The 12,451-nt window shown below is 33.5% G+C and overlaps 1 protein-coding gene across 1 annotated transcript; it reads right to left on the reverse strand.

Annotated features, from left to right (window-relative positions):
- Nucleotides 1–2,158: 2,158 nt before the first annotated feature.
- On the reverse strand, nt 2,159–12,451 carry nicn1 (nicolin 1). The gene is made up of 7 exons (XM_048167038.1): nt 12,239–12,451; nt 11,323–11,455; nt 8,593–8,763; nt 5,788–5,901; nt 4,763–4,831; nt 2,700–2,804; nt 2,159–2,621 (listed from the first exon to the last, which is right to left on the reverse strand). Exons 2-7 carry the CDS (start codon nt 11,446–11,448, stop codon nt 2,580–2,582), a joined length of 627 nt encoding a protein of 208 aa, XP_048022995.1. The 5' UTR covers nt 11,449–11,455; nt 12,239–12,451; the 3' UTR covers nt 2,159–2,579.

Genomic DNA, 12,451 nt, shown 5'->3' on the forward strand with positions numbered 1-12,451 from the left:
GTTAATCAGCAGAATGAATACAGGTAATTTGTGAAGTTTCTTCTCCCTTTGTGGGCTGGAATCTTGCAAAAGTTAATTTCACACATCCACTTGAGACTCAAAAACTGAAATGAGAGCTAAATGCATTTGAAACTTCCCTAGTCGTGTTTTGAGATTTGCTAATGCTAACTGTTAAATCTGATGATCTGCCAACAGTAAATGTCCAGTTTGCATGAAGTTTATGTTGTATGTCAACTCTCATGTGGCACTAATAAAGATTTCAAAGGAATATACTGGTACAGTGGGTTCCTGGTTCAATAGAAGCTGCATTTACTGCATTTAAGGCATGGGGGAAAATTGATCCATCCCCCACTTTGTAAAGGAACAAACACATTGACAATTACATGCTTACAATTGAGCAATTGCCTCCATACACTTCCATTTTAAGTAAGAATTTGTCGAAATTATTTTCAATAGTAATTGACATTCTGCCTAAAATGTTGTCGATACTGCTTAACCTGTAAAGAGCTTCAATTGTATTGAACCCAGAACATCCTTTAACCTAATTTGGTGAGTAATGGGTCTTGCCTGTGTTTTGTGTGAAATAAAATCCATTCATTACCACTAAACTAACAGTTGGTATTTAGTTGATTTTACCAGTCTATCAATGTTGGCCATCTTGCTTCTGTCAGTATTTCTTTTTTCAGCGTGTTTAGCTACTGCCATCTACTGGACACAATAAAATGACTAGAGAAACCATGCAAAATATAGGCCTGCAGTGCACTCTAAAAACTTGAACTATGATGTACTCAGTTTTTTTTTTTTTATAAATATTGAGTACATTTTTAAAGCTGTGATATCAGTGAAATATACCTTTATGGAGTAAATGTAAGTAAAACATTGAAGTTGATCTGAATAACTTCAGCCTACCATGACAAATAAAACTGAGACGTTACAGTAATTCAAATATCTGTGTAAGCCAATTTTAAAACAATATTTAGAAATAATGTGAACTAGTTTCATTTGAATTCACTACAATATCAGCTAACTGTTAGCCAGCAATACAGGTAAACATAATTAACCCCAAAACAATAACACAAGTTTGCATACAATTGAAATGTTTCTCTCAGTTTAAAAATCTTTTTATCTAAAAGCTTAAACACTTGAAATTAATTCAAGTTATTCACTCAATGAACATGTAGTAGGCCTATATAGTTTATAGGCTACAGCTGTAGTGTAAACAAAATGGATCAAGTGTTAACTGAAACTGAGTAGGCCTAATGCTTGACTATTTTATGGGAAATAATTAAAATCTCCATTATCTCTAAACTTGCAGACGATTATTTGTTGTTAATAATGTATCAATGTAGGCGTTTTTATGTCAGTAACATGTTTATCTACTGCCATCTATTGGAGACAAGCAGATGAACCGTGCAAATCATGGTAAGGAAAATTGATAAATTTAAGTTGATGTGTTTGAAAGTTATAATTAATCATGACACGTTAAATTCATAGCCTAAAATTTCTGACATCTTTTAAACCATAATCATATTTTAACATTTGTGGATCATAATAAATGACTCAAAATGACACTTTAACTTGTGGATATTAGCCATTGGTTTCTGCACAAAGAAGATCTTTTTGTCTGACTTTGCAGGGACAGAATCACGGAGCTCCATTTGCAGGCTAATGTTGCATAGACGATATGGTCTCTCGGATGTGTGCGAGATGCCAGCAGAGACAGATGGAGGCTCCTCTTGGACGCCGACCATTGATTTCCAATGATTAGCATTAGGAAGCGGAGCTGCTCTTGATTACTGCCTGGCAACCATGAACATGTCCATTGAGTTTTAATTAACACAAAGTGAGATGCATTTTATTAGCGTTTTAAAAAAAAAGACATCAAACAATGTCAAAAGTTGCAAGAGCAATTCACTTTAAAATTTCACCATGAAGATTATCTTAATATTTAGTTTGGCATTATGTGGTGGATAATTCCTTTAGACAGAAGTAGCAGCCTGATTATCTATCCTAATTCTGTGGTGAAAATGTGACAATAAATCTTCAGACTGAACGTAACGGTGCATCAATGTAATTACATACTTAAAATAGTAAAATAGATAAATTAGTATTATTTACAAACGACAGAGTCTAAGATGAATGAGAAACATTTGCAGTCTATGCATGGATGATTATTTTTATTAAATGTGAGATCACAAATGTGTAAATAAATACATAATTAATCTTAATAATTTACATGTCAACTTAATGTACAGACTCCCCACAACTTTTGACCAATGAATTTTCCAGTCATGCTGTGCTGAAAGTATCTGGTTTATAGAGTCACTAATGCAGTTTATGAGAATTATGTCATTTGCATAACAGTTTCAAGTAAAGTAAGTTTAAAATATTCTCTGAAACCTAAAAATAAATATTAAGCAGAATAATAACAATTAAAACACATAGTCCTATATATAAAAAGTAATTCCAATATTGAATAAAACTATCCCAGTGCAAGTGGTTTCATCTCAAGAAGTGAAATTATAAACTGAATGAACAGATGATGAAGTTAAAGTATGGTTCAGTTTTCAGCATTCCCGTTATGTGTACGACAGTAATTTGACGTCATAAGAGCCTTCCACCTGAAATTGGATGTTAAAAACATGTTAATTCAGTTCAAAAGAAAGAGAATTGTACGGGTAAACAATAGTGTAACTCACATCGAAACGTCCGATGGAAGCCGCAGTCTGGCTTGCCTGCATGATCTCAGTGAGTGCCCACATCTGCTGAATGCTGGAGGAAACCGTCTCTGGATCAGGAAGTCCCTGACCAACCAACACAAAACACACACACACACACAAAACATTAACTGCAGCATTTTATTAAAGGTATAGTGCACTCAAAAATCATCATCATCATCAGTTACTCAACCTGATATCATTTCAAATGTTTAGCATTTTGCTTATGTAGAACACAAACAAGGACAGTGTGTGTGAAGTAAAACAAAACAAAATGAACAAAAACTAAATAAAATGAGAAAAATCTTTTTATTTGTGGAGTTGAGTTTCAGATTCAGTTCTGACCAGCAAGTGGCAGTAAAGTACTGCCATAGATATGAGAATAATTATTATTATAAGAATCAATTTAAAAAAAAAAAAAATTGTTCTAAGGAGTGTATATTACTCATTTTCAAATAAGAGTATGCATCACAAAAAAAAAAAAAAAAAAAAAAAAAAAAAACATTTAATGTTTAAGAGTATTGATCTTAAATCAGAGGTGTCCAATCCTGCTCCAGGAGAGCCACTGTCCTGCAGAGTTTAGCTCCAACCCCAATTAAACACACCTGGACCAGCTAATCAAGGTTTTTAGGCATACAGGAAACTTCCAGGCAGGTGTGTTGTGGTAAGTTGGAGCTAAACTCTGCAGTGGCCCTCCAGGACAGAGTTTGGACACCCCTGCTCTAAATGATGATTTTGTTTCTGGTGGTAGACCAATACAATAGATTGTATATTCTGCCTTTTTTCAAAGCCTTGATTTTGTTTTTGGGCTTTACTAGAATAGGTTTCCATGCTTGTATGTTTAAAAACACAATATGTTTTCCCATATTTGACATTGTTGCAGCACCTCTCTTCCCAGTCTGCCAGTAAAGCTCAGTTTAGTTCCGGTCTTTATGAAGCCCCTCCTTCTGAAAAGCACAATATGCTCTGATTGGTTGGCTGGACCAGTGTGTTGTGATTGGTCAAACGCTTTGAGCGTGTTTGGGAAATGTCAAGCCCCTTTCCATAACCACAAGTTTCAACACACTTATACAATTCAACCAGGCCCCATTCCCTCCTATCTTTTTTTTTGTGTGCGTGTGTGTGTGTGTGTGTGTGTGTGTGTGTGTGTGTGTGTGTGTGTGTGCGTGCCTTGGAGGGAATTACTTAAATGAGGGATATTGTTACGTGTTTGTTCCCAGAAGAAAACTCAAGACAATAGTGGAGGCGTTTCGAGGAGTTCAGAAACAGTAAGCACTGATATAGAGAATAACTGCCTTTGGATAAACTGTGTGCTTTGTAACTTTGCAGAACATTTTCATGCTCAAACAGCAACATTACACACTAAAGAAAGTTGAAAATGTAAAAACAACAAACAGGTCCTGTTTAATGTCTATATCAACAAAGCTGGGTGGCCCATGCCCATATGTATAATGCAATATAACAATTTCAAGCAATAAGAAGTTCAGAAAATTCCTAACATTAAATGAAAACTTATTTACACAATTCTTTAAATTCCAAGCTCATATTCCCCTCATAGTTACCACTGAACAGGTATTTTTCCCCCAATGAAATACTATTGGTAAACAACAAATTATGAATTATGATTACTTCCTTTGCTTTTCAGGTGGTGAAACTGTTTAAATAAACATTAAGTTGAGCATTCATCAATAAAGCTATAGAGACACTTTTAAACCATCAAACAAGCATCTTACATTTCTAATGCAAATGACAGATAAATGAGAACTGGGACATGCCCTTAATTCTCAGCTATTGAAAAACAACAACCTGTGAGTTTCATACATTTCCATAATTATCTTTTCATTCTGTTCTTAAGGAATATTTTTAATTAACACCTCAGAGCTGCATAAATACATAGGAACTACAGAGATGCTTGTGTGCTGCTAAATGAAGTGGCATTAGCAGTCTTTAAAGGGAGCATTGTATATGCTATTAAATAACAAGATTTTCAATATTCATTCACTGTTGAGCATTATGCAACAAATTATAAGACACAAAATACTCACATTCAAATCAAGAGGTTCTTCTACAGGTGTGAGAGTGGATAACCAGGCAGGAACATCTCGCTCTGAGTCCTGGACACACACACACACACACAAAATCCATCCACTGAACAATGTTTGGTGAAATACTGCCTCAAACAAAACAAAACCAAGCAAAAATGCAGAAAGAAACAAAAAAACAAGCAAACCAAAAACAAATCAAAACAAATACATTGAGTACTGAAAAGACACATATACTAAGCAACTCTTTAGGTTTTGGTAAAATACTGCTTTAAACAAAAGAAACACCAAGCTGAAATAAATAATAAATAAAAAAATCAAAAACAAACTTTGTTGTTTTAGTAAAATACTGCTTCAAAAAACAAATGTAAACAAAACCAAAAGCAAATAAAACAAAAACATCAAAAAAAGACAGAAAAGAAAGAAAGAAAGAAAGAAAGAAAGAAAGAAAGAAAGAAAGAAAGAAAGAAAGAAAGAAAGCAAACCAAAAACAAAGCAAAACAAATCCAGCCAGGAACATCTTGCTGGACAAAAACAAAACAAACAAACAAAAAAAAAGAACCAAGCAAACAAAACAAACTCCAAACAAACACAGAAAAGCAAACAAAATCAAAAACAAACTTCAAACATACCAAAGCAAAACAAAACCACACAGGAACATATTGTTCTAAGTACAGAAAAATTAACAAACATACTGATCAACTCTGAAAACAAACAAACAAAAGCATAACACAAGACAAAAACTCTCTCTCTCTGTATATTATATATATATATATATATATATATATATATATATATATATATACACATACATATATATATATATATATATATATATATATATATATATATATATATATATATATATATATATATATATATATACACATACATATACATATATATATATATATATATATATATATATAATACACACACATACACATATCTTATGTGATGAATTATATGTTGACAGACATAACTTTGCGATTCCTTTTATTTTGTGACATAAATGACAATGTACATACCTCTTTTACACAGGAGTAAATGTTAATTTCCTCAATGCTGAAATTGAGCCATTCTGAGGAGGGCTGTTGCAAGATGAGTCTAACTGTTGTCACATTATCAGGCTCCGTCAACATCTGAAAAGCCAAATATAGAGAAGAAAAGATCTCAGAAAGAAGTGACACAAAGTTGGGGGAGAATTTTGGGCCTTTCATGCAGCTATCAAAGAAACAAAGGAGGTTAAATTAAGAATGAACGTCGGAATTTAACAGAGACACTAAGGATGTGCATTTCAAAGCCTTAATTAACTAGACAGAATGAAAACCTGATAAAAGAGACAGTTTCATGTAGTAATCTGCAAAATTGCTCGAAACAATTGACATTTGCATTCGGGTTGATGACTATGGAGTGTGAAAGCTTCTTTCTACTTCAGCTGATAGTAGTGATACTAAGATATGTCATGTTCATGTCACAGAATTACCCTGGAAAGATCTTCTGGGACCACACTGTTGTTTCATCTCTAATGATTATGTTTACTGCATTAAGGCCCCGATATACTTCCAGTGAACAAACTGGTGTGTTGTCATTTCAAACAAAATCAGGCCAAAACAAAGTTCGTTTGGTGTTTGTTTTGGGGAAACGGCTTGACACTTTTGATCTATTTAAAATAATACTGACCTCAAACATTTGAATAGTAATGTATATACCATAAGATTGACATTTATAGATGGACAATACATAAATACATTATATAAAACAAAAGATTGGCTGTTTGCTCAAATTATTACTACTCTGAAAAAAGGCAAAGTAACAAAGAAGCTGACATGACCTTCACCAACCAACAGAATCTCAAAGAAGAATTTTCATGAATACACCAAAAATGGTGACACAGCAAAAAATTTGTACACTTGGAAGACATTACTTTTGCAGAGGAGTAACAGAGGCTGCAAAGAATGGCAAGTTATCTGCTTGTTTTCTCAGAGATTTGAAGATATTTTGAAGTCCGTCTCCAGAGAAACCATGTAAATGCACTACGACTCTGAGCATGTACCTCTTTAAAACATATGTGCTAGTTCACATACATATATATATATATATATATATATATATATATATATATATATATATATATATAAAATGTAGGGTTTTATTTAGGTCTTGCTGGCACTGTTTTTAAATTCATCTTTTGTGTTCCACAGTAGAGAGAATGTCAGATTTTGAAGTAAATTATGACAGAATTTAAATTTTTGGGTGAAGTAATCCTATTAAATTCAATGACAAAGTAAGGTTCATATAAGTAAGAAGACATCCTTATAATTATAAAGACCCACAAAGATGTTGTTTTCAATATTTCTACGTTTGTTAATAAAGATTTATTTATCATTGCAGCATCCGCTGACATCAAAAAATGGCTTACACAGATTATGGCAGATAGGGTGAGAGCTATGTGGCATCCCAGATGGGCTTTTCAATGCAAATTTCATTGGATGACGCTAAAGGTGCCCATACAGTGCAGAACTCAGCGTCCAATCATCTGAGAGTTCACTTGAGGACGCACGTCTAATATCTTTGTGTCTTTGAAACGGAGCTAAAAAGCATCGAGGGAGCCTGATCTCAATACATTAAAGCAGTCATTACAGGCAACTAACAGATCAAAGACCGGGACATCAGATCCCCGGAGAGCTACAAATAGGCCAAATCACTGTGATGACAAACAAAATGTTCCCCGAGCTGCTGCAATTATACTGGGATGGCTGACAAAACGGTTCGAGTTTTTAATTGAAAAACTGAAGATATCCTGCGGACACAGTTGCTAGTGTTGTCTTAGAGGAAACTATTTAAAAAGATTAAAAATATCACATCTTTTGCCTGCTCACAAAAGCAGTAATTATGACATATACAGCTATTTGTCATAAATAAATTGTCATAATTTGAAGAATTTCAAATCTCGCAATTCTGACTTTATTTCTCACAATTCTGAGTTTCTATCTCACAATTGCAAGTTTATTTCTCACCATTCAGACTTTATTTCTCACAATGCAAATTATATCTCGCAATTCTCTGGCACGTACCTCTATCATTCAACATGAATCCAAATGTTCCATGGTCACGATGTAACTTTTGCCGACTAACCAATTATTTCTCCTGTAAACAAAACTTTATACTTCAAAATATTTACATAAAAAAATAATCATATGTGCAAAAATGTGTTATGTCGTACCACAGTGGCAGCTGACCGGCACAGCCATACGCACCATAGTTACGTTTGGGATCATTTTACTTTGAATGACAATAATGTTAATTGCAAACTTTGCGATTGTGTTTTAAAATACAATACTACAATGAGCACCATGATGACAAGATATGAAACAGCCAACAATAACCACCATTTAAAGTAAAATTATCCCAAACATAGGCTAACTATGGCGCTCTCACATCATTTTATCATATGATCATAATCACATCAATTCATTTTACAATCCTGCTACTAGTTTTATTTGTATGTAAAAAAAAAACAAAAAAAAAACATTTTCATTCAGATTAGGAAGCTGGGATTTTGATCATTTGCACATTTTGTCATGCCGGTGACTATATGTCATTGCAGTATATGCATCATGCAGTATTAAGGTTAATGATTAATCGTTCATTTAAACGACGCTCGATCATGGGAATGATCGTAAATTGACATCCCTAGTTTAAACCCCCATAAAGGGACTGTTATTCTTCCATGGAGCACAAAAGCAGAAGTTTAGCAGAATGTTCAAGCTGCTCTTTTCCAAATTATGAATATTTTGGTTTCTCATTCTCTCTTGGTGGCCTTGTCCTACCTGTTGTCTGTAGATGGAGAAATAGTCATGTGATCCGGCCTCAGCGTGTGGATTAGCCATGAGGCAGTAGTTTCTCAAACAAGTGACCCACTTAGCAGAACTCTCCTCTCTCCGCTGCAAACGGACCGTCAAATATGCTGTGTAGTAGTTCTTGAAAGAGATTTCCTGAATCTAGACGCAAGCACAAGGGATATACCAGCAAATCTGTGTAATAATATATAGATATTGGGCATCAGTAGCAGCATTAGCTATGGCTTTGCAACAGAAGGGGCATCTGCTTGTGCTCGATAAAGAGCACCACCCCCCTCCATCCCAACGTGTTGGAAATTATTGGGACTTGGGAGCAAAAATGCCACCAAAATTAATAAAAGGCTCCCAAAATTCAAGATATATAGGACAAAAAATGTCCCTGTATGAGTTCTTGTTTTTAATATTTATAATAACCTATATTTATGTTTAAAACTCAGAATGCTGTTTTCCCGAATATCAGCACTATTGCAAACATGATAGCCTATTGATTTTATACAACATTGCAGAACAAAAAAAAAAATTATATATATATATATATATATATACAGTACAGTCCAAAAGTTTGGAACCACTAAGATTTTTAATGTTTTTAAAAGAAGTTTTGTCTGCTCACCAAGGCTACATTTATTTAATTAAAAATACAGTAAAAAACATTAATATTGTGAAATATTATTACAAATTAAAATAACTGTTTTCTATTTGAATATATTTCACAAAGTAATTTATTCCTGTGATGGTAAAGCTGAATTTTCAGCATCATTACTCCAGTCTTCAGTGTCACATGATCCTTCAGAAATCATTCTAATATGCTGATCTGCTGCTCAAGAAACATTTAATGTGTACAATTGTACAAAATATTTGTGTACAATATTTTTTTTTCAGGATTATTTGATGAATAGAAAGTTCAAAAGAACAGAGTTTATCTGAAATCTAATCTTTTGTAACATTATAAATGTCTTTACTGCCACTTTTGATTGATTTAATGCATCCTTGCTGAACAAAAGTATTCATTTCTTTAATTTCTTTTCAAAAAAATAAAAATAAAAATTCTTACTGACCCCAAACTTTTGAACGGTAGTGTATAATGCTACAGAAGCTTTGTATTTCAGATAAATGCTGTTCTTTTGAACTTTCTATTCATCAAGGAATCCTGAAAAAAAAAAGTACACAACTGTTTTCAACATTGGAAATAATCATAAATGTTTATTGAGCAGCAAATCAGCATATTAGAATGATTTCTGAAGGATCATGTGACACTGAAGACTGGAGTAACGATGCTGAAAATTCAGCTTTGCATCACAGGAATAAATTACTTTGTCAAATATATTTAAATAGTACACAGTTATTTTAAATTGTAATAATATTTCACAATATTACTGTTTTTTACTGTATTTTTAATTAAATAAATGTAGCCTTGGTGAGCAGACGAAACTTCTTTTAAAAACATAAAAAATCTTAGTGGTTCCAAACTTTTGGACTGTACTGTATATATATATATATATATATAAAAATGTTTGTTTTTGACCAAATTTTTCCACTTTTGGTGTTATTTCTAATGAGAAATTACTATTGTAACACCAAAGCTTGCTTTATTTTGTTGCTGCCTCAAAAGTGTCTGAAATCAGTTTTGTGAGGAATAAAGCCACGCATACCAGCCTCCTAATGTTTCTGCCTTTGCCTCATAAGATGCAGTAGTCCAGTAGTCCTGTTCTCGGCTACACATTGTCATGTTGTAAATAAAACAACATCTGTATTGCAAACCCCTCTGTGTTGCGGTTGTTGTTGGCGTATACCAATGGCTCTGGCGTATACCTTACCAATGCAACGTAACTGCCATAGAAACCAATGCAGATATTCCGCAAAATGAAAGAGCGACATGGGACACACAAATCGGATCTAAACAGTTGCGAAACACAATGTGGACAGTCAATAATTTTCGATCAAATTCTAATTGGATACACAGATAATCGGATTTGGACTGACAGTGTAAACGGAGCCTGAATGACTGAATGACTCACTTGTAAAGACAATGATTTGCCGCCACCTACTGGCAGTTTTAGTTTCATTTCATTTCATCTATTAATTTTTCTATATTTCTAAAAATCATTCCTGCAGTCCACCATGTTGCAAGAAAGACTGTCTGCACTTGCCCAGATGTCCAATTGAACACAACGTTATGAGATCGCTGGATAAGCTTTTGCAGCATGAAGTTACCTGAAAGCCAAGTTCTAAACGTCAAATTCGGAATAAGTGCAGAATATTTCCTCTTAATGTAGCCTATTAACTCACTAATTCCTGTTCTCTTATTTTTATTTCTTTGTTCTCATGCCTAACATTATGGCTATCCAAGGTGCTATCTGAGGGGAAGACTGAATTGACGAAGATTGAATGTTGATTTTGTTTTCGGTCGTGATTGTAATGCGTGGATAGTGGTAGATAGAATGCATTTATAAATGGGACTATTAAGAATGAAATATGAGTTAACGTTAACATTACAGATAATTAAATAATTGCAGTCGCATTGCATACAATAGGATTAGTCTGTCTTTTTTTAAGGGGTGGGGTGGGGGGGCTCTGACTGTTTGTTTGAAACGGGCCTCTGAATTGCAAAGGCCCCTCTGTCGGGCATTAATAAACCCATGCTGGTCAATCAATAATATTGTAACCTTTATGAACTGATGTACTGCGAGAGACACTCACGTTCACAGGCTCGGCAAGGGTGATGTCTGTTATATAGACGCCAGGGCGAGATGAATCAGATACAGCATCTCCAATCTGCAGTGCGACAGGTGACTTTATAGTACAGCTGACTGCTTCAGCACTCATTATTGACCTGTGACGAGAAAGAACAACTAAACTCAACTTCACAAACTTCACAGAGACCGATCCATGCTATTGATCAAGACCTCAGGCATTATTATAAATATATTTTTTTAAATCTATCATTTTAATATATATTTTTTTAATACTAATTTTATTATTTTTTTATTTTTATATCATTTTTAATTTTAGTTATCTTTTGTTGTTTGCATTAAAAATACATTTAAAAACAACATTTAAAAACTGAAAATCTAGCAGTTCAAACATGCTTCTACAACTTATCTATATTTAAAAATATTAGGTTATGTTAGGGCTTTTCAGCAATAATTTAAATTATAAAACAATTAATGCAACAATAAAACTATACAGCAATATGAATGCTAAGATAAGGCGTCTACAATTTTGCTTATATATATATATATATATATATATATATATATATATATATATATATATATATATATATATATACAAAAAGATATACATAGATATAAAGATATATATACATACAAAACATATTCTGAATCTTTTTTCTCTTTTTACTGTATTATTATTATTATTATTATTATTATTTATAATTTTTATTTAATACCTAAGTTTTACCCTGGGGGACACAGTAAACACAAGCGAATCTGATCAAAGCACCAAAGCATTTTGCCAAACAAACAACACCTGATAATATTGTCTGTATGGCAGAAAAAAGGCGTTATGGACATAACGCATCCGTGCATGTTGTCTATGTAGGCGGCTCACTGAGTTTTGAAACACAGCCAGTGTCCATCACTGCAGTACTTACTGTAATATATTCAGCTGTCTGACTCGTTCTTTGGACTAAAATTATCTTGTATTAAATAGCCGAGACGTGCCCTTAAATGGTGCTGAAGCGTTTTAAAGCAGCAGCGTCATTACAGTCATCTGTGCAGGAATTGAAAGCAGCTTTATGACGGTTTATGGCTTCATGTGTTGATAATTGCAGCTCTGCATGCCTCTTCCGGTCTTTTCTGTGACG

Source organism: Megalobrama amblycephala, linkage group LG2, assembly GCF_018812025.1.
Source record: "Megalobrama amblycephala isolate DHTTF-2021 linkage group LG2, ASM1881202v1, whole genome shotgun sequence".
Lineage (NCBI taxonomy): Eukaryota > Metazoa > Chordata > Actinopteri > Cypriniformes > Xenocyprididae > Megalobrama > Megalobrama amblycephala.

Bases quoted from the DNA above. Each gene is read 5' to 3' on its own strand.
- nicn1 (XM_048167038.1), bottom strand. From the start codon at position 11,448: ATGAGTGCTGAAGCAGTCAGCTGTACTATAAAGTCACCTGTCGCACTG. The intron at 2,805-4,762 runs GTGAGTATTTTG...TTGGTTGGTCAG, and splicing joins AAGAACCTCTTGATTTGAAT to GGACTTCCTGATCCAGAGAC. The intron at 2,622-2,699 runs GTGAGTTACACT...ATCCAATTTCAG, and splicing joins CTTCCATCGGACGTTTCGAT to GTGGAAGGCTCTTATGACGT.